At 42.4% G+C, this 22,249-nt stretch overlaps 1 protein-coding gene across 4 annotated transcripts in view; it reads right to left on the bottom strand.

Moving 5' to 3' along the window:
• MGAM (maltase-glucoamylase) overlaps nucleotides 1-22,249 on the bottom strand; it is a 97,163-nt gene that overhangs the window by 29,799 nt on the left and 45,115 nt on the right. For all 4 annotated transcript variants that reach the window (XM_061414955.1, XM_061414953.1, XM_061414952.1 and 1 more), the window contains 13 exons: nucleotides 20,835-20,952; nucleotides 19,666-19,837; nucleotides 18,251-18,367; nucleotides 16,449-16,603; nucleotides 13,974-14,058; nucleotides 13,147-13,203; nucleotides 12,489-12,613; nucleotides 9,201-9,289; nucleotides 7,977-8,026; nucleotides 7,386-7,553; nucleotides 4,569-4,721; nucleotides 3,143-3,343; nucleotides 373-527 (listed from right to left, as the gene is read on the bottom strand). In XM_061414955.1, the coding sequence (XP_061270939.1) occupies nucleotides 373-527; nucleotides 3,143-3,343; nucleotides 4,569-4,721; nucleotides 7,386-7,553; nucleotides 7,977-8,026; nucleotides 9,201-9,289; nucleotides 12,489-12,613; nucleotides 13,147-13,203; nucleotides 13,974-14,058; nucleotides 16,449-16,603; nucleotides 18,251-18,367; nucleotides 19,666-19,837; nucleotides 20,835-20,952 (1,645 nt within the window). The remainder of the gene's footprint in view (nucleotides 1-372; nucleotides 528-3,142; nucleotides 3,344-4,568; nucleotides 4,722-7,385; nucleotides 7,554-7,976; nucleotides 8,027-9,200; nucleotides 9,290-12,488; nucleotides 12,614-13,146; nucleotides 13,204-13,973; nucleotides 14,059-16,448; nucleotides 16,604-18,250; nucleotides 18,368-19,665; nucleotides 19,838-20,834; nucleotides 20,953-22,249) is intronic.

The following is a 22,249-nucleotide window of genomic DNA, read 5'->3' as shown; positions in this document are numbered from 1 at the left end:
ACTTCACTTTCACTTTGTGATTTTTCCTGCATAGTGTTGTCACTATCTAAATCGCTGCATATTTTAACTTAAATTATTTTTGTTATTTCCTTATTATTTTTGTCATAGAAAGAGAGACCTCATCTTCTATAACTACCTAATATGGAGAAGGCATTCCATCAACATTAGTTGAATGAACCCCTAGGTACATGCAATTGACTCAGGAATTACTCCCAGGACACTAAAGATTTCTCATAAGAACAGAAGGAAATGACTTATTCAAGAATCTGGAAATGGCGGGTGCATTGCTTTGAGCAGGGTATCTCCAAGGACACTGGACCTGGCAATGACATGGGGGATCATCAACTCCAAACCAGACTAAGAGCCACTAACATGACAGTGCCTGTACTCTTGCGGCGAATTTCAATCCCAAATGGATTCTTCTTAATGAGGACAGCATAGAGTTGACTCTCAGAGGTGCCAGATGGAACGCTGGGTATGTTGAGAGGGACTGGAACTTCATACCGGTTGTTGCTGGGATCATAAATCTAGACCAGAGGAGACAGATTTTAGGTAAATATAGTAGTCATGAAACCTATACCCTTAGCAGAAACCTCATGTCTTTGACAAAGAGTCTGAACACTATATTTGTCTTCTTTAAGCTCATGATACTGGGAACTTAATTAACAAATGGAAGAACAATGTCAGATTTATCATTTTGATCTGAGTCTACCATAACTTATGTCTTATGTAATAATGTCTTACAGCAACACATTATTTTCACATTGGTTCTACCTTGGAAAATCAGTCTGGAATTTATGGATATATTCTTTATTATTTTGTTTGTTGGTGTGTCAGTGTACATGACTACCTGAAAATTTTCTGAATTGAAAAAAATTTCTCCCTTAAAAAACATGAACTCTTCTTGACTAAAATAATCATAGATATTCTCCCTAAAAACTGGGGTCTAAGTTGATTCACTGTGTACCTACTATATTCCTGCCTGATTCTGTACTAGACACAAGGTTTACAAAACTGAGTAAGACACAAGGTTTACTAAACTGAGTAAGACACAGTTACTGCTTTTAAGAAATTCACACGCTAAGAAATTCATATGAAAGGTGAAAGAGCGTGCCCAAAACACCTGAGTGATACATACTATGTACAGCTATACAGAAGTGTTGTAAGATTATAAGGAAGGAAATGCCTATCAGTGTTTCCAGAAGACTGAGATGGTTTCATGGGGAAAGGGGCTGAATCTTCAAAGCTTTATAGCCATTAATCAAGCACAGAAAGAAAACCAAGTCATTCCTGGCAGAGAAATAGACACAAAGGCACAGAGAATTGAAAGAAAGAGGCAATTATTTTGGAGAGAGCTATTGTATAATCCAGGAGGTAGAGCAGGGAAGTGTTAAACCTGAAAAGTTGAGTGAGTTCATTTATTTCAAACCCATTAGGCGCCTACCACATGCCAGTACAAAGGTGAGGATGGAAAGATACCATAGCATCATCCCTGCATTACAAAATGTGGAAGAATTCATAGTCCAGGTTGATATCAGATTGTGAAGAATCTTTCAGGCAATGCACACTGACCTGAATCTTTACTCTCTCAATAAACATTGAGAACTTACTATGTTCTCGGCTGTGTGTTACATCTCAGAAGTACAAAGATGAAAGGACAAATTCTTGTCCTCGAGAAACTTATAGTTCAACAGTGAAAAAGACTGTAAAAATAGCCCATCACTAATGGTACAGATGAACATATTTTCAGGGAAGGAACAGAGGCACAGACGTAGAGAATGGATGTGTGGACATGGCAATGAGGGGATGGATTGGGAGAATGGAAATGACATATACACACTACCTGTGTAAAATAGCTAGTGGGAGCTGATGTATAGCACAGGGAGCTCATCTCAGTGCTCTGTGGTGACCTAGAGGGTGTGATGAATGGGAAAGAGGTCCAGGATATATGCACACATACCGCTGATTCACTGCATTGTACAGCAGAGACTAGCACAACACTGTAAAGCAACTATATCCCAATGTTTTTTAATTACATAAATAAAAAACAAAAAGCAGACCATCACTTGTCCTGAGATGTCATTAAATCACGAAAGAAAAAGAAACCAGTACACTCTCATAGGTATTTCATATATCCCAAATTCAGTGTCCAAAACTGAATTCATCATTGTATTTTGCCTAAGCCCAAATCTTTCCAGTGTTCCCCTTCTGGTTCCCCTTCATGGATGACAGCACCATCCATGTGGAGACACAAGCCAGAAACTTGGCGATTGTCTTGATGTCTCTCCCTCCCTCATGGCCTATTTGTAATCAATCACCAGATCCCATGATGCTACTTCTTATTCTCTTGAAGTTGTCCACGTCTCCCTCTCCTTTCTGTACCTGGTCTAAGCTCAATACCTCATCTGGATTACCTAACTGGTAGCGTCCTAACTTGTCTCCTGTTTCACCCTTGTCCTCCCCACCATTTTTCTTACAGTAGAAACAGCAATCATTTGAAAGTGCAGTTTAGGCCAGGCCTCACTGTCCCATCAATGGTCCCAAATTACTCTTAGGATAATGATCTAGTATATTGTGTGTGTGCTCAGTCACTCAGTCATGTCCAGCTCTTTGGGACCCCATGGACTGTAGCTCACCAGGCTCTCCTATCCCTGGAATTTTCCAGGCAAGAATACTGGAGTGAGTTGCCACTTCTTACTCTAGGGGATCTTCCCAACCCAGGGCTTGGATCTGTGTCTCCTGCATCTCCTGTATTGGCAGGCAGATTCTAGTGCCACCTGGGAAGCCCATGTAGGATAAAATATGTACATCAGCTAATTTTCAATGTGTTTTCAGTTGCTGAAAATCACTAATTTAATGCGTGCAAAAATTCACTTGTCAAAAAATCAGAAAAAAAGCCTTCATTATCAACAGTGCCTCAAAAGCCCATCTGAAATATCAAGACACATTTGCCTTGCTTGATACCTGCCCCAAATGGATGGAGAACAAAGCTATGAAAGTGTGTGCCAAGGACTCGACAGTTTTCAATGGCTAACTTAGAAGAGCAAACTGATTGCATGGTTCTGTGATCCTGACAAGCAAAAAATAATGAAACTAAAAAAGTGCAAAGTAGGAACTTGATACATATACTGTCAACACATACCTTAAACTGCAGCATGTTATCCTTATGGTAGGTCACAGTCAGGCGCAGGGAGTTCACAGGTACTGAGGGGAAGGAGTGGGCATACAGAGAAGTCTTTAAGGAGATGACAGCTGAGGCCCCATGTGAGTCATACTGAACATCACTGACAGAGTAGAGATCATTGACGAAATAGCAAAAAGGGACTCCATGAGAACTGGACTCCTGAAAAGTGAAGGCAAATTCAGTTCAGCATGAGCTCTAGGATGACCAGATATAAAGGGGCTAGAAAATGCAATTTTCAGGGAGATAAAGATGAAATCAGTCATTTTCTTATATACTCTTTGGTAGTGACATAAGTTTTCACTCCTGGTCTCTGTGTAAAATTTTGTTGGAAAAAAAAAAAAAAACCATTTCTGTCCCATCTATTCTTCACATCCAGATAAAAACTCAGGTTACTTTGGAAGTCTGCCCTTTCTATAGATTTTAAGTAGTGACATAGGCACTGGTGCCATGCTCATGAAATTGTAGATGGAGTGTAAAGGATTTTACAAAACTACTATGAGGTTCCATGCTACATGGGTCAGAATGGCCATCAGTAAAAAGTCTCAAATGCTGAAGAGAGTGTGGAGAAAAGGGAGCTCTCCTACACTGCTGGTAGGGATGTAAGTTAGTGCAGCCACTGTGGAAAACAGTATGAAAGTTTCTCAAAAAACTAAAGACAGAGCTGCCGTAGGATCCAGCAATCCCACTCCTGGGCATACATCCAGATAAAACTGAAATTCAAAAAGATGCATGTACCCCAAAGCTTATAGCTGCACTATTGGCAATAGCCAAGTCATGGTAACAATTTAAAGGTCCACAGAAAGATAAGTGGATGAAGAAGATGTGATATATAGACACAGAGGAATACTACTCAGCCATAAAAAAAGAATGAAATAATGCCATTTGCAGCAACAGGGATGGAACTAGAGATTATCATACTTAGTGAAGTAAGTCAGAAAGAGAAAGACAAATACCACAAAGACAGATATCACCTATACATGGAATCTAAAGCATGACACAATGAACCTATCTACAAATCAGAAACAGACTCACAGATGTAGAGAACAGACTCACAGTTGCCAAGGGGAAGTGGGGGAGGGATGGACTCGGAGTCTGGGGTTAGCAGATGCAAACTATCATATAGAAAGTGGATAAATGACAAAGTCCTACCGTACAGAAGTGGATAAATGACAAAGTCCTACCGTACAGCACAGGGAACTATATTCAATACCTTGTGATAAACCATAATGGAAAAGAACATGAAAAAGATAGTCATATATTAATATATGTATAACATAATCATTTTGCTATACAGTAGAAATTAATACATGGTAAATCCACTATGCTTCAATTTAAACAAAGTGTAGAGGATTTTCATGTATATTAACACCGTCAGCATGGTTACCTCCCAGGCACAACCGCGGGCAGTGCAGTTTTCTGCAGAAACACCAGTCTCATCAGGATAACAGTCTATTTTTTCTTCATCCCTTATCTTCACATCCCACTCCACCGTGTATGTTCCTCCCAGAACAAGATCAATTTCTGTGATAAGGGCCACCTGTAGGAATGGGGAAATATCAAGGAAATGCATCCTCAGGACAAAGACCACGCAAGGTATGAGATTTCTTTCAGGAAAGAAAGTAAAAATCAGACCAGTCTCTCAGGAATCCAAGTAACATAGCACTGGAGCTTCCATGAAGAGAAGCAGGGTGGGGTGCAGGGAGTTAGCCAATAACCACAGGGAAAATGGTGCACTTCTATCAGAATCTTGTACATAACATTTTGAAAAGAATCAGGTCAACCACAACCTTCTGTAATCACCCTTTTCTCTCCTCCCCTGACTCCTCTTCCTCTTCCTTATTTTGTCAGGAAGACTCTCTTCCTGAGAGCCCCCTTGTAGCACAGCACACACAAGCATGTGGTGTCATCCTCAGCTGAGCCCATCTTCTTGCCCTCCATCCCCGAAACCAGTATTCCCCACAGGTCTGGAGTGGGGGCAAGAACAGAGAAATAAGAATCATATGGCCTGGGTTCTCCCCTCCATCCCACTGAGGAAACTTGGACAGATTCTTTCATTCCTTGGGTCTCAGTTTACCAATTACAGAATTGATAAGTAGACAAAATCGTATCTCCTTCCATTTTTAATATCCTAGTCTCTTCACTGGTCCAAGCCCAGAGCCTCAAAACTTGAAACTTTCTTTGAGTTCCATTCACTAATTCAAATATTTAATTTTTTCTATGTGTTTTTCTTCTGGTTGTCTCCTTGTAAAATAGTAACTTCCATAGTGAAAATTCTCATTTGTCTAGAGTCATAAAATCTCACGCTAAGGATTATCATCCTTCCAGTCTCTCCCCAGTCTACGTTCATCTCGCATTTCCCTATACCTCAAAAACCACCACAGAACAACAGTCTCACAATGGTGCATATTGATTCAAGGATCAATAGGAGACCCTTTGAGAATTAGATCACATCCTTCTTAGTTTGGCACCTAAGACCCTCCAAAAGCTGACCACAAGTTAATCTGTCCAAACTAGGCCCTCTTCTAGATGTGGGTCCTGCCTATTCCAGTTATACAGACTCACAGGCTAACAAAAGGCTTTTCTTAGTCCCAGGATTGGCTTATGCTAATACCCCAACCTTGACTGCTTTACCTATGCCAATGCCCTTTCTAGGATAATGGTGCCCATTTGTGAAACAGACTTCTAGCCATGTGCCCAATGGAAAATTCCCTTCTTACTACTTCAGTTTGGAACACCAAACATCCCAAAGAAGAACTTTCTTGTTTTTCAATCCATGTAACACAGCTGCAGCCATTCATAGCTGAGTGCAAGTCCACCAGAAGTGGCTGGCCAGGGGTTTCTTTCTTGATTTAACAGCCTACCCCTCCCTTTCTTTCATCGTCACCTTTCCCTTTTCCTTCCAGCTCCTTCTTTGTTTTAATTTTTATTTTTTTCTTCTAACAAGGCAAGAGTGATTGGAATTAAGCTATCACTTCCAATCACAAGAGAAGAAAAGACCTCAACACTGACAATCCTGAGGCACTGAACCAATGCCAGAAACTGAGCACTTCCTAAACTCTCAACACCATAAGGGAAAAAAAATCCCAGTTTGTTTAAACTACCATTTTGCTGAGTTCCCTGTCACTTGCAGCTGAACAAATCTCTACACAGATGCACCGTCTTTAAGGTCCAACTCTAGACCTAATGCCACCAAAGCTTTTGCTCAATGACTCCATTAAGCTTTGAACATGAAATTGGAAAGAACATAAGTTAACATTTCCTAAAGGTAGGATTGGGTTGCCTGTCCACCACCTAAATTCAAATAATAAAAGAGTTCTTTTGTTTGTATATTTATTAATCTATTTATCAAACTGGTAATTAGTTTATTTTCATATGAACATCTTACAAAGGACTTGCACTTTGCTGCACACATAACCAGTCATATAATACATTATTTCTAACTTTATAACGTATGCATAGTCAATGTATGTTGTTAGGACAAAATGTCCAATGATACCAATATATCATTTTAGTAGAAGACAAAATTTACTTATTTGTCTCCAAATTTGGAAGGTTCCTCACAAACCATGATGACCCCACTGCTCCCTATCCCAGATTATCTTGAACCCCTGTAGAAAACAGTGTTGGGGAAAAGGATCCCTCATAATGCTAAAATTTCAGAGGAATTGATAATAACCTATTCAAGAACACTGTCTCATTAAAAGCGATGAAAAATTCTTTTATTACTATCACCTAACCAAGTAAGTAGCATTAGCTAAGCTTATCAAATTCATTGACTCAAAATATTTCCCAAGAATGTGTTGGAGTGAGAATCTAGCTCTATAGAGTAAAGAAAAAAAGAAAAGCATCTGAAATTTTAAATTAATGGGAATCCCACCTCAACCCTTCTAGCACCAATCAATCGGCAGCTTTCAGACCCAGTTTTCCTCTAATCCTGTTCCCCAGATTCCTGTCTTTGCTCTTCTTTTGTTCCAGGCAGAGAAGACAGAAGACTGAGGGGCAGATAAGGGAAAAGAGAGGAAAGGACCAGTTTACTCCCTCCCAGTATCTCAGCAGCCTCCTTGTTCATCCCAGCTCTGGCTCCCTCTTTTATTTTTTTCTATCCTAACCCTCTAACTTCCCCACTTCTGACTTCAGAGTGTGCCCTGGTCCTTTAGGAACCAATGCAACCTTGGCAAGGAAGAACATCTAAGCTATTTACCTGTAGGTTGGAATCGTAAGTGACATTAGGAGAAACTTGAATTGGAACACCGTTCTGTTTCACTGTAACCTTGTTAGGCTCCTGGGTTCCAAGGATTTTAATTTCTTTAAATGCTAAATTATTGGGGTCTGTGTAGGTTGATTGCAGAATCTTAACCTCCAGGCGGTTCTGCAAAACAATTAAACACAAAGATCTGCCTTGAATACACAGATGCTCAAGTCATTCAAATAGTCTGTCCTAGACCAGCTACCCAAATGGCCCTGAATGCTTCTTAGTTTTCTCTACTAATGTGCGCTCCAATACAAACTTATTTTTCCCCTGAGGCAGGGAGAAGAAGGGTGAGAGAAACACATACACACACAAAGGAATTTTTTGAAAATTCATTTTAAAAGACTGACTGCTTTGATTTATCTGTATCATCGCCTCTTTTTACTAACATAGGTAATCCAATTATTGGACATTAAGCCATAAACAGAAATGTGTCCCCCTATTGTTATAAATGAAGCTACAAATACACATATACACAAACAGATAGGAGCTAATCATCAGACCAAAGCTCACACTTAAGATTCATAAAAATATACTACTCACTTGGGTGACGGAGAACTCACATAAGAGATAAAGGTTGTTGGCCACAGTATCTGAAAGGAAGAGAAGGGCAAGTCAGACTCTGCCCAATACAGAAAAACAGATTTCATCCTGGTGCTCCTTGAAGCTGTTACAGGGAAGAAGAAAACCTGACTACAAGTTGGATCTGTTTCCTTTACTTTAACCTCTGTTTCCCATTGCTTTTGTTCATTAAAAGGATACTGTCTATACATAATGGCCTGCCTCGGGGAACCCTGCCCTACTCCTAAATGTTAAATCAAAGTGCCTTTGTTCAGGGAGACATCCTTACCCTAAGGGCCTGTGAACAGCTGCAGGAAGGAAGAAATTAACATACCCCCTCTCCAAGGCTGGCCATTCCAGGAGCTAAGACTTAGAATCTTTTGACTTCTTCACCTCCTCATCCTCTAATCTATAAAAGAACCTGACATCCAGACCTTGATATGTGGTTATTTTGAGACATTAGTCTGCCATCTTCTCTATTTGCCAATTTTCTGAATAAAGTCCTTATTCTTTGCCTCAACACCTCGTCTCCAATTTATTGGCCTGTCATGTGGCAAGCAGAGCAAGCTTGGACTCAGTAACAGAGCTTCATGTTGAGAATGACAGATTATAGATAGAGTTTCCAAGGCTGAGCCACTGTTTTCTCTTTTCCTTCCTACCTTAACCTTGAAAGGGTTCCCTCCCTCCCAAGTGCTTCCAAAGCATATGCCTCCAGTGAATCTGCTTCCTAAGCTTCAGCCACAAGAATTCTTAGTGACTGGAGACAGACAAATGAGCTGAGAAGTATGGCTAGATGCAGGTGCACTAGGAAAGTGTCCTCTCACTGCTTCACTAGCATGGGCATGTTTTACATGTCCTCCATGCTTGTTCATAAGCATTTGGAGTGAAGGAAAATGCACTGAATGGCAGAAACAGCCTTGAAAACATATTTCAGGGGCTGATTGAAAATCAAATGAGAGCCTATATATATATACAATATAGCTGGCCAGTGGGAGAATTCTAAGAGATGGAGGGGAGTTTTCCTTCCATCCAAGGAAAGCATCTACCATCCTTTCATCTACCACTATTCCTAAACTGCACAACCAAAACCAGAATTCTTCTCTCGGGTGATAAACGCTGCAGTGCCTGGTGAGCTGTCTCCCACCACTGAATGAGCAGCAGGAGAAACTCAAAGATGACGTCTGGAAACCCCAATGTGGTGCTCACCTTTTGTTTCCCCATCATCCCAGAAAAGTTCGCCTTTTGCTTCTTTGTTCTCATCCAGGGCAACGATTAGACCGAGAGGGTTCCGTCGACTGTGGGAAACAAGATTTATGTGAGAGCCAAAGACTTGGGGCTCAAAGAATTTTGCTAAATGAGCTGTGAAGGATTCCATCAGATTTCAAGTGGGAAAGGTTCCTAGCAGCAGATGGCTCTGCTCGTCTTCAGGCACAAAGGCAAAATCTACAGGGGCATCATTTTCCAGAATCACTAGTGTCACAGGAGACAGAAATACGCCAAACACTGGCGAGAAACATCTATGTAGGAGGCAAGAATTTAATCACCAGCATTGCTACAATAAAAGCTGTTAATGCTCTTATTATTTTGAATACAGACTATTAGAAGAGAAATCCTAGATGATAATTGGTTCAGCCTAATTATTTTATAGCTGATACATGCAGGGGAAGTATTCACTGAAGTCAGGAGGACATATTTTTTTCCCTGCCTAAGAACCACGTTGACTAAGAAACCAAGAAAATACAATAGAATCCATCTGTATGAGGACAATTTTCCTAACTTGATTATTTTCAGTTCATTTTGAGACAGAAAAAGGAAACATTCTAATTATTTGCTACATAACTTAGAACAGCAGTCCCCAACCTTTTCGGCACCAGGGACCAGTTTCGTGAAAGACAACTTGCATGGAGCAGGAGTGAGACAGGCGGTTTTGGGATGATTCAAGTGCATTACATTTATTGTGCACTTTATTTCTATTGTTACTATATCAGCTCCACCTCAGATCATCAGGCGTTAGATCCTGGAGGTTGGAGACCCCCACTTAGAAAATGAAACACATGAAACCACTCAAAAGATGCTGAAATATATGGACATAGAAAGGAAGAGCAATGGCATTTGAAAATCTCTCCCTATTTCATCCTCCCCTAAACCACCTCCCAATTTCTGGCTCCTGCTGCACCCCTTACATCCCCTACTGTATTCTTTCACAGTTCAGCCTTCCACAGTGCCCTGAGCAAGCCAGATTCCATTATCAACAAAGGCACTTGCTTTCATTCAACACACACAAACTGAGTAGCTTTCAATGCTAGGAAGTCTAAGAGATACAAAACCAAACAGACCACAGCTCCACTGATGACCTTAAATATTGTAAGAAATATTAAACATATTTACCAAATAATCAAAGCAGAAGGTTGAGTGGCACAGAAGTTAAAATCCTTTCAGGAGTCCATACTGATATTTCTAGCATTATAGTAGCCAGATATGCTGGAGGCTGCCGTATACTCTGAAGATGTATGTACATGCTTAGTTGCTCAGTCCTGTCCAACTCTTTGTGACCCCATGGACTATTACCCGCCAGGCTTCTCTTGGGATTTCCCAGGCAAGAATACTGGAGTGGGTTGCCATTTCCTACTCCAGGGGATCTTCCTGATCCAGAGATCAAACCCACATCTCTTGCAATCTCCAGCATTGGCAGGCAGATTCTTTACCACTGGGCCCCCTGGGAAGCCAATAGCCTGAAGGACTCGTCCACTAAAACATTACTTGGTTCAGATAAATTAGACACCTGAAGGTTGCTAATGTGAAACCCAAGGTGACAGCAATCCTCGTTTGCAACCGAAAAGAAGGCTAATCATCTCTCAAGGAATGAGACCTATAATTGGATTCTTGCAGTCACCGCATTTGAAAAACAAAAAAATTACTAAACACATAAGGTAACTAGCCAGCATGAAAGATAGATGGCAAAAGCAACTAACAAGAGATTTATTACGAGTCTACTAAGAATTTCAGAGACTAGAAATCTCAGCTGCAAAGTATAAAGTAACTATGATTGAAATACTTAACAACGTTAAGAAGGGGGGAAAATTAGCTAAGCAGTAAGAAAGTATAAATAATAAGCAGAAAGCTGCAAGTAGCAGCACCCCCTGTGCTGGAGTTTTGTGGGAGGATTTCCCACAGAAGAAATCTGAGTTTAATTTGACAGATCATGCCACTCCAGGTTCGATGCACGATACTGGATGCTTGGGGCTAGTGCACTGGGACGACCCAGAGGAATGGTAGGGGGAGGGAGGAGGGTGGAGGGTTCAGGATGGGGAACACATGTATACCTGTGGCGGATTTATTTTGATATTTGGCAAAACTAATACAATTTTGTAAAGTTTAAAAATAAAATAAAATTTAAAAAAAAAAGAATGTATCAGGCAAAGAATGTTGAAAAGGACAATAAATAGAGAAGCCCAAAGGCAGGGAAAGAGGTGAGTATGTTTGGAGAATAACAAGATTTTTGGAATTGCTAATCTAAAGATGTGTAGCAAGATGTGTCAGGAGACACATTTGTTAACTTGAAACCAGATTATGTGGCCTTTAACACTCTGCTAATGACAGATTTTGGAGTTTAACCTGGGAAGCAATAAATTGATATCCTCATTTTGGAAAGACAGTTTTGGTACCAGTACGCAGAACAGCATAAAGCTGAATAAAGAAAAAGAAAGCAGGTGGTACTGGGTGTATAAATATTTTCCATCAGTATTACAAAGTCAAAATTTGAAAAATTATGGTAGGAAGGAATGTTCAAAAGAAAAGGGTTCCTAACCTCCAAAAAATTCCCTATTAAAAGCTAATAAGCTAATAATTTAGAGACATGAATATGAATATGAGTCTCTTTAGTATCCGATGGAATGTATAATTTGAGAATCAAAATCATCAAGGAGAAAGTAATGACATGAAGGAGATTTGAACTGCACAGGAAATAATTATTGAACACTGTTTTGCATCACAAGATGCTCATGGAAAGAAAGGAACAGGAAACTGAAATTATAGGGGAGTAGAAATGGACCCAACTCCCTAGAAATGGGGTGTCCGGAGCATAGCACAGTGGAATGATGGTCCAATTAAGGCAGCTGGGGAGATCAACAGACCTCCTTTACCCGGAATAGAGATGTTCCCCAAAACATGAGACTTTCAGGGCTAACACTGAAATGGTTCTAGGAAAACTAGGAAGGTTCACCACTGCAGATGTCCGTCTGTTTCAAAGAGAAAGTCAGAAGGGTTAAGGAAGGACAGAGATTCAGGTCTTTGAAAATCCATCTGGATGCAGCTCTAAATCACAGCTTCTCCAGAGGAAGCCTAGGGAAATCTAGGGACAGAGTTTGATGACCTCACACACACACACACACACACAAATGCCCTTCCTCCCCACAGTCCATGCAATGCATCAGCCTCTTCTACGTAGACAACAGATGGGAACAGAAATGACGGAAACCCCAGGCCACACTGTACCTGGCCACCGTGGTCGTGGCTGGCTGCTGCGTGGGGAAGATGTAGCCTCCTCGCAGGTGAAGTCCAATTTTGTCTCCAGGAAGTTCCATCTCCACTTTTTGCTTCCTCCATCTCACTTGGCCCCCCTGAGGCACACAGACAACTCAAACACGTCCACATGCACAGGTCACCTCTTAATCACACACTGACTTACTTACAGCTGTCTCCTTCTCCCACCTAGCTGAATTGCTGTCTAGCCAGGCAATCAAACAAGAAAAGGGAAAGAATTTAATAACAACAGGTTCTGGAATCAGTTGATGGCTTGGGGGAACACAATATCTCGCTGAGGCTATTTGACATACATTGTGGGAATTGAGCGTGCTAAATAAGAATCTGGCTCAAAACCAGGCTCAAATTGTCTACTGGCCCCAGTATTTGCCCATGAGACCTTCTACTTCCGTCTAAATTTTATTGCTGAATAAAGTACATGGAAGTATCTTTTTCAGATTTCATCATGACTGATGTCAAGTGACCTAGGCTCACTTTATTGACTCAGCTGTGAAATTACTACTGGAAGCACAGCAGAAACATTCCTCAGTACACAGATAAATGTTTCTCTCTGCCTAGAGGTATCCTGTCTATGAAGCTTGAAAAGTGGAGAAAAGTCAAAGCTACTTACAGTCTCATAGTCATACCAGACAGCGTCAGGCATGTATGCGGTCACTTTCTCTGCACCCTGAAATTAAAACAAAACCTTGTCCTTCATGGCCCAGCCTCTGAAGGAGAAAAAAAAAAAATGGATTTCTTAGCATTCCCTAGGGAAATTCTTCAATGTGTACTGAGAATGCATACATGGCCTTTCTTTTCTCTGTTATCAACTCGTGCTTTTCTTCTAATAGAGGCGATAACTTGGCAACTCAAAGAAAAACCCCAGGTGGAATCACATTAGGAAGAAGAATAATAATACTGAAACACATGTTGTGATAAAATAACAGTTCCAGGTTTACACTGTATACCGCATTTAACCTCCCCAAGAGTCCCCAGTGATACGGGCTATTGTTATCTCACCTCACAGCCGAGGAACTAGCCCGTCATTTCCCCCAGATGTCACTGGTGCCAAGTGGCAGAGGTGACAACCAACACCAAGGTCAGCCTGACCTTAGAATGAGTGCTAGGGCACTGCTCCATCCTGTCTCTCCATCACGGAGCAAGTTATGATCTGCTAGGTGACTCTGACAATGCATAGGACCATTCTTGATCCCAGAGTCACCCATAGATGCTTCTACATTGATTGGAAACTTGGTCAAGGACAAAAGACTCCTAGAGACAAAAATGTGTACCCGTCTTCCCCAAACTCCAGCACACTGCCTTTAAGGCTGCCCCAGCCAGGCATGTAGGAGATGGTTTGGGAATAGGAAGAAGATACATGGTTGCAAGAAGGGAGGAGTTTGGAGTTAGCCTGAACAAAAGCAGAGATCGCCATGGTTACTCTGTGGGAACACTTGCCTCATCCAGGACTGGAGTGATGAGGAGGCCCGGCCCCCATAAAAACTGCTGGTGCACATCCCAGGTGTTGCTGTCCTGGTAGAACCTAGACATGGAGAAATCTTCCCTGAGATCTGGGCCAGAGCTTTCTGGCGGCTCTCCCCCAAGCCTGTCTAAAGCCTGTAGGCTCCCTGCCTGGGGCAAATTCTCCCAACTATTCTGTGACCCCTATTCAATCCCTAGCCCTCCCCGCTCTCCTGCAGGCAGACCCAATTTCTCAGCCTCTGTACCCTCCTATGCTTCCCCTAATTTGGACAGAAATTCCTATTTCAGTACTTGTGCTGGGCAGGTTCCAGGCTATAATTCTATTTGCCATATCTCCCTTCAAAAATACAACAAGCAGGATATTTGAAAACTTCAGCTGACTATCCAAAAAGAATTGGATCTGATCACCCTCCTTCCAAAAAAAAAAAAACAATTAAAAACTTTACTCTTTTCTCTTTTAGGATACCTGCGTTTTAACAGATAATTCCAGGAGATAGCAAAACCTTACCCACAAGAATAAATATATATCATAATATATATTAAATAATATAATACCTGAAGCCTAAAATGTCAGAAACATAAGGAAATTAACTGTGTTTTGATTTTGACAAGAAAAAGTCTCTTTATTTGTAGAGTGTAAAATTATTCTGTTAATTTTAATAAATGAGACCTAGATTCTATTTTTTTTTATTGTGATGTGACCAATATAGACCTCAAAGATGTCCCCATTGATTACCAGCAAGTACATCCTCCAATATCCAGGTATTTGGCTTTCAGAACATCTGTGCTCAAAACTGTTAGAATGAATCACGTACAAGCCAATCAATAAAACTGGTTGAATTCTATGTCCAAACTGAGGCTTTGATCTAATTAACAGCAAACGCTGCTGCTGCGTCGCTTCAGTCGTGTCCAACTCTGTGCGACCCCATAGACAGCAGCCCACCAGGCTCCCCTGTCCCTGGGATTCTCCAGGCAAGAATACTGGAGTTCAACCTAATATCTTTGTTTTTGTGGGTCGCTTCAGTCGTGTCCGACTCTTTGCCACCCTATGGACTGTAGCCCGCCAGGCTCCTTTGTCCATACTATTCTCCAGGCAGAAACACTGGAGTGGGTTGCCATGCCCTCCTCCAGGGGATCTTCCTGAACCAGGGAATGAATCCGAATCTCCCCCATCTCCTGCGCTGCAGGCAGATTCTTTACCCACTGAGCTACCCGGGAAGGCCAGTTGAGGCAGGGTCCCCACCTAAACCACAGCCTCTGTCTCAAGCCGGCTAGCTCCACATAAGCTTCCCAGCATCATTTCAATCCTCAGTTTCTGAACATGGCTTCCTTCTCCTGATGCTGCTGGAGCCACTCAGAACGCCAACCCCACCACAGAGCTACTCATTCTGCAGCCACTAGAGGGCCCCACAGCATCATCTCGGAAGCAAGGACAGACCCTCTCCTAGAACAAATCTCTACCTAGTGAGTATTTCCTCACAGCTGCTTCCAGCCCAAAAACAGGATTGCCTGAAGACCCCAGAGATACCTGCTGGCTAATCTGTTGAGGCATCAGTTCATACTAAGCGACCCTAAGGAGAGTCTCTTAAAAGTGCTCTTTGTTAGAGTCAAATTAGATACTCATTGGGTGAAGATAAAAATTCTGATTTCTGGAAATCCTGCATAGTAGTATTCTTATCAGCGTGTAAATGACAGGCTCATTCCTAGAGCCCAAACAGGGTGCACTACAAAAGCGACCATCAGCTCCAAGATATCAAAGCCTTTAAATCAATGGTCCCCAACCTTTTTGGCACCAGGGACCAGTTTTACAGAAGACAGTTTTTCCATGGACTTGGGAGGAAGGGGTGCTGGTTTCAGGATGATTCAAACACGTTACATTTATTGTGCACTTTATTTCTATCATTATTACATCAGTTGCACTTCAGATCATCAGGTGTTAGATACCAGAGGTAGGGGACAATTGCTTCTCTTGTGGCTCAGCTGGTAAAGAATCTGCCCACAATGTGGGAGACCTGGGTTCCATCCCTGGGTTGGGAGGATCCCCTGGAGAAGGGAAAGGCTAGCCACTCCAGTATTCTGGCCTGGAGAATTTCATGGACTGTGTATGGTCCATGGGGTCGCAAAGACTGGGACTTTCACTTTCAGAGAAGCTAAGGAAGAAAGAACTTAAATGATTTGTCTAAGGTATGGAGTTAGTTGGGAGAACAAAGACCCCAACTCCCATGACTTTTAGAACACTTCTCGTTCCCAAAGGGATAAGGCTATACCACTTAAATATACTTAAAATAGCATTGACATATAGGCAGTAATAGAATTGTAAATGCCAAATGATTATTCAAGTTGAAAAAATATATCTGATTAACTGGATTGTTTTAATTTTCCCACTTCCATTTGATGATACAGTTTCACCCAGTTGTATTGATAAAATTCCTGTGGATTAGATGAACTTACTCATGCAGAAGGGGCCTGGCCACAGTGTCCCCGCGGCTGTGAGCACGGTAGAAGAGTGTGTAGAGATAGGGCAGAAGGGTGTAGCGGATGGTCAGGTAGTGCCTGGAGGAATTCAACAGCAGTGAGTCAGGGCCAAAGGAGGCTGGATCCTGGGCCTGGGAAGAAACAAGAGGTGGTAGTTGTCATCTGGTTTTGATCTCGGAGAAGCAGCAGTGAGCGGTGAGTTCCCTGCTCAGGAATTGAACCTGGGTGACCTGAATCAAAACCAGTAATCCTAGCCACTAGACCAGCAAGGGTTTAGAGGCAAGAAGCACATTTTCCCAGGCTCTTGCCTCTGTTTGAAAGCAAGAATGTTTCAAGGAGGCAAACCATAAAAGCAGGTGCAAAGTTTATTATTAGAGACAGCACAAGTGTGAGCGCACACAGAGAAACAGCCTGTTTAATTAAGACAGAAGCAAGGCAGAGAGGCATACCTGGATACACAGGGTGTGGGCATTCCCCCCCCCCACCCCACCCCCCTGCCACTGCCCCCGGATGGAGGAGGGGCTCAGTGAACAGGTGGTTAAGTCATTTATATGGGGCAGTTCTTCTGGGTCTCTGTTTACCTTTGGCCAACTATCTAGTTTCTTTTTCCACTTCTGACCTGTCCTAGGACTCTCCCCAACATGCAATGTGCAACTTTTTCCCAAGATGGGGAAAAAGTCCAGTCCTATGGGGGGCCTTAGCGTCACCTATTCTGGGGTGGTACACCCTCTTTTTGATCCCCAAAGAGCCTTCCTGAACATGTGCAGTGTTTCCCTTGCCCCAGGGAGGGGAAATGACCTTGATCCTTTACTCAGGCAGGGTTTGACTCCTCTCTGTTCCTGCCATGACAGTTAAAAAGTGCCCCGTCTGACTATTTACCCTGCTCTTGTTTGGTTGGTTTTTTTCTATCTCAAAGTGCAAATCGGAGGCTGTAAATACCTAGCCTAGGTTGTAAATACCTAGCCTGGAGTCCACTTGCCTCCTTCCTCAGAAAATGCAAACAGGAGGCTAGTGATAAATGCTTCGCCTGGAGCCCATCTACCTCAGAAGGATCTGCAGAAACCAGACTCTATTCATCGCAACTGAGTTTTATTCCTGCCAGACCTGGAGCTACCTTGCAACTTTGCTTCTGAGCAATAGGGTTGAGAAAAGAGAGTTCATTTCACCCAGTCAGTGGATGCTCTTCACCCTGTAAGGCCTTCCCCTCGTTCATTCTAGGGGTGCTCTCTCGGCAGTGCATGCTTGCTTAGTTGCTCAGACGTGTCTGACTCTGCAACCCCATGGCTCCTCTGTCCATGGGATTCTTTCCAGGCAAGAATACTGGAGTGGGTTGCCATTTCCTCCTCCAGGGGATCTTCCCGACCCAGGGATTGAACCTGAGTCTTCTGTGTTTCCTGTATTGGCAGGTGGATTCTTTACTGCTGAATCATTGGGGAAGCTCTTCTCTCTTGGTAGACTCCATTTAAATATCTGAAGTATTTCCTCATTTTTATTCAAAATGAGTAACATAGATAATGTGTCTAGAGGTTTGATTGAAAACCTTCACAGACTTGCCATTTCTTTGACTGCTGCAGCAGAAATAGCAGCAGCCACGGCAACAGAGCATTGTAATGGCACACCAGGAGTTCTGGTCAATTGCAAACAGTGGTCCCAGTTAGCCTAAGTGAAGCACCAGGGAGGAGGCTGGCTCAACAGACTTCCAGGTGAGGATGAAGGTAGATCCAGTCCTACTGAATGCCAAGCCTATTTTGATCATGTCTCCTGGGAGACTAACTTGCCTTGTAGCCTTGGCCATTGTGATTCCTGGAAAATGGATAGAACGCTCCCAGCTGCATCCACCGTCTGCAGAGCTCTTCAGAAGTATCCAGCATAAAGCCACATATGTCAGCGCCCACCTGGAAGGACACACAGACAGTGAGAGCACGTGGGCCTCACTTCCACTGCTGCCCCTGCTCCTGGGCTGTGCTTTCTACCGAAGACCTGCCAACCCGGCTTGGCTGACCTCTCCCTGAGAAGGCGAATGCAGTGTGATGGAATTGGGCTGGGTCCCGTGTCCACGCCTTACTGCCAGGTGACTTCAAATGAGTTACTCAACCCTCTGTGCCTCAGTTTCCTCATTTTATTAAAGCAGGCACTCTAGGGTTTTAGTAAATGAGACAATATAAGTAAAACATGTGACGTACAATAGCTTTTTGGTGAATAGTAACTAGAAATACTGTTGATATTATCACTTTTACCACAGCACTGGCACAATCAATTTTCCAATGGCTAAATCTAATCAGGTCATTCATCTCTTCAAAAATATCCAGTGTCTCCTACTGCTCGTCCTCCTGGTAACTCATGGTAACTGGCTGCAACTCACCTTTCCAGCATCATTTCTCATTCCAGTCCTACATACTCATCCTTACAGATACATCAAATGCTCCCTCTTGCTGGTCTTGTTCAAGTTTATTTCTCAGTCTTAAGATGATCTCCCCTAACCATTAGTCTGATAAACATAACCACTTTTAAGGTTAAACTCAAGTGCCATCTTCTTTATGAAGTCACTATTGACTTCTTCCCGTGACTCCCCTTGTTTCTTGTAATCTGATTAGAGTTGAAAATTCCCTTTCTTGGGATTTCTTTTATCATTTAAATTATATGTTCCTGTTGGCACTGTTACCCTAGCTTGCCATAATTATGTGTGTGAGCTTGTGTATAAACTTGGTGGGGAGGGAAGGAAGGTGTTTCCATTACTATATGTACATTTCTCTTCATGTACGCCTAGCTCAATACTTTGCTCAGAGTAAGAGCTCAATAAATAGATATGTCGAATTTAACTAAAATATCCCAAAGCCATCTCTAGGACGCTGATAGTGTTGTGCTTCCTCATTTGGATGCAAAATACACAGATGTGTTTCATTTGTGAAAATCCTCATCTGTAACCTTATAGATATGTGTACTTTTTCACATGTAGGTTGTACTTTAATTAAAAAAAAAAATGTTCCAATGATACCACTTCAAGGTGGTATCAAGCTTCTATTTTTATAAGGCAGTACAGTAAAGAATGTCATGGTATCAGTGTCATACTAATGTAGATGGAGCAGTGCTCACCAGACCCTTAGCCCTGGGCTGCGGAGGGCAGAGGAAGGAAGGTTTATTATTTGGAAGCCATCTAGAATGAGGCATTCTGGGGACTGCCATGTGGACTCACCATGGGGATACCAAACAGGTTGAACTCAAGCATGCCAGGGATGGACCATCGAAGGTCGCTCCAGGTGGCGGCATTGTCTCCTAGCCAGTGGGCTGCAAACTTGCCAGAACCCGCAAACGTAGAACGGGTTAAAATGAGGCTTCTCTTGTTGGGGAACACAGTCTTGACAGTTCTAGAAAGGGAGAGAGGGATTCAATGTGTGACCTTAGTGAGTCTTAGCCCAGAGGTTAATGTGATGCTACTGAAGCTCTCAAGTTAATACCCTACTCTTTTCTTCTAGTTCTCTCCTGTAGGGCTAGATTTGCTATGGGGAGCAGACTGCCCCACTGGGTATGTTTATATTTTATTTTGTTTTAGGCATTCTATGTACATCATTAACTCCATAAAATCAAATTTCAGTACAAGGATACTGAGGTGGTACCTAAAATCCCAAAGCACATGAAGTCTGTAAGTTACTTAACCCTCCGTACACCAGTCTATAGAGTATGGCAGAGAGGAAAATACATGAAACCTTGGACTCGTGCAGAAATGAGTCCAAACTTTGCTCTTACAATTTATTAGCTGTTTGACCTTGGTCGGGTTACTTCCCTTTCTTTCTTCCAATTTTCCATTCATGCATGTATTCATTCTTTCTTTCATTATATACATTCCATAAATATTTATTAGCTTCCTTCCTCCCTTTGGGTTTCCCTGATAGCTCAGTTGGTAAAGAATCTGTCTACAATGCAGGAGACCCCAGTTCAATTCCTGGGTCAGGAAGATCTGCTGGAGAAGGGATAGGCTACCCCCTCCAGTATTCTTGGGTTTCCCTTATGGCTCAGCTGGTAAAGAATCCACCTGCCATGAAAGAGACCTGGATTCAATCCCTGGGATGGGAAGATCCCCCGAAGAAGGGAAAGGCTATCCACTCCAGTATTGTGGCCTGGAGAATTTCATGGACTGTATAGTCCACGGGGTCGCAAAGAGTCGGACATGACTGAATGATTTGCATTTTCACTTTCTTATCTACGTGCCCAGGATTTTCTTTATTCATTCACTAACAACAGCCTTACTTATCTTGCCAAGTTCTAAAAAATAATAGTAGCACCTGGAATCTGACAAGACTAAGAATCTGGTCATGTATTAAGTCTCTCTGATCATGTGTTGAGCCCACGTGATAATGGCCTTACTCTGCAGTGGCGATGGCCATGGAGTAGCCATACAGATTGTGGACGTCGTAATGCTGCCCCCAGTGCTGCACTGCGTCCATGCAGATGCTCTTGCTGAACAGGTACCCATCCAGGATTTCTGCGACAAAAGAGGGTTCGGTCAATGACAGCCTGAGCTACACATTCCCCGTTTCTCAACTATCACCAGACAAGGCGGCTCCCTGAGCAGGCAATTTTATGGCCACCTTGGAAGTGGACATCACCATCCGCACAATCAGAGAGCTATATACACAGTAGTTTCTCTGTTATGCAAAACAATTGGGCTGACTTGACACCCACACACATCCTTCCACCTGGGTGCTCAGGTGACCAGAAACAAGAACTTAGAAGTAAGTGGGTCCAGTTAGATTTGAAGTTAAATCTGAAGTCTGCAGACTTAGCTGAGTGATCCAAGAACAAAAATATTTATTAAAAATAAATTTCTATCCCTTCTCTCTGTTGACCAGATACTATAAAGGATGATCGACCAACCTGTCTTTCATTCATCCAATCTTCTCTGCTCCCTTCACACCACTCTGGTTCAGATCCAAATTACTTTGGATCTTAACTATTGCAATCATTTCCTTAATGGCTTATTTACCTCTGATCTATCGACTTTCTAATTCATATTAGAAGCACACATAATGCCAGATCAGTATTTCCAAAACCATTTGACTGCCCTATTTCCATTACTAAAATATTAGTAATTTCCATCAGCAAAAGAATGAAGCCTCCCATCTAAGTCCCTCACTGTTTAGTCTTGATCCATTTGTTACAATTTCCTATTTTCTTGTCAGATTCAGTTCAATTCAGTTGCTCAGTCGTGTCCGACTCTTTGCGACCCCATGAACCACAGCACACCAGGCTTCCCTGTCCGTCACCAACTCCTGGAGTCCACCCAAACCCATGTCCATTGAGTCGGTGATGCCATCCAACCATCTCATCCTCTGTCACCCCCTTCTCCTCCTGGCCTCAATCTTTCCCAGCATCAGGGTCTTTTCAAATGAGTCAGCTCTTCACATCAGGTGGCCAAAATATTGGAGTTTCAGCTTCAACATCAGTCCTTCCAATGAACACCCAGGACTGGTCTCCTTTAGGATGGACTGGTTGGATCTCTTTGCAGTCCAAGTGACTCTCAAAGGTCTTCTCTAACACCACAGTTCAAAAGCATCAATTCTTTGGCACTCAGCTTTCTTTATAGCCCAATACATGACCACTGGAAAAACCATAGCCTTGACTAGACAGACCTTTGCTGACAGAGTAATGTCTCTGCTTTTTAATATGCTGTCTATGTTTGGTCATAACTTTCCTTCCAAGAAGTAAGTGTCTTTTAATTTCATGGCTGCAATCACCATCTGCAGTGATTTTGGAGCCCAGAAAGATAAAGTCAGCCACTG

This window comes from Bos javanicus, chromosome 4, assembly GCF_032452875.1.
Source record: "Bos javanicus breed banteng chromosome 4, ARS-OSU_banteng_1.0, whole genome shotgun sequence".
Lineage (NCBI taxonomy): Eukaryota > Metazoa > Chordata > Mammalia > Artiodactyla > Bovidae > Bos > Bos javanicus.
This window is presented reverse-complemented; position numbering and strand designations above follow the sequence as displayed.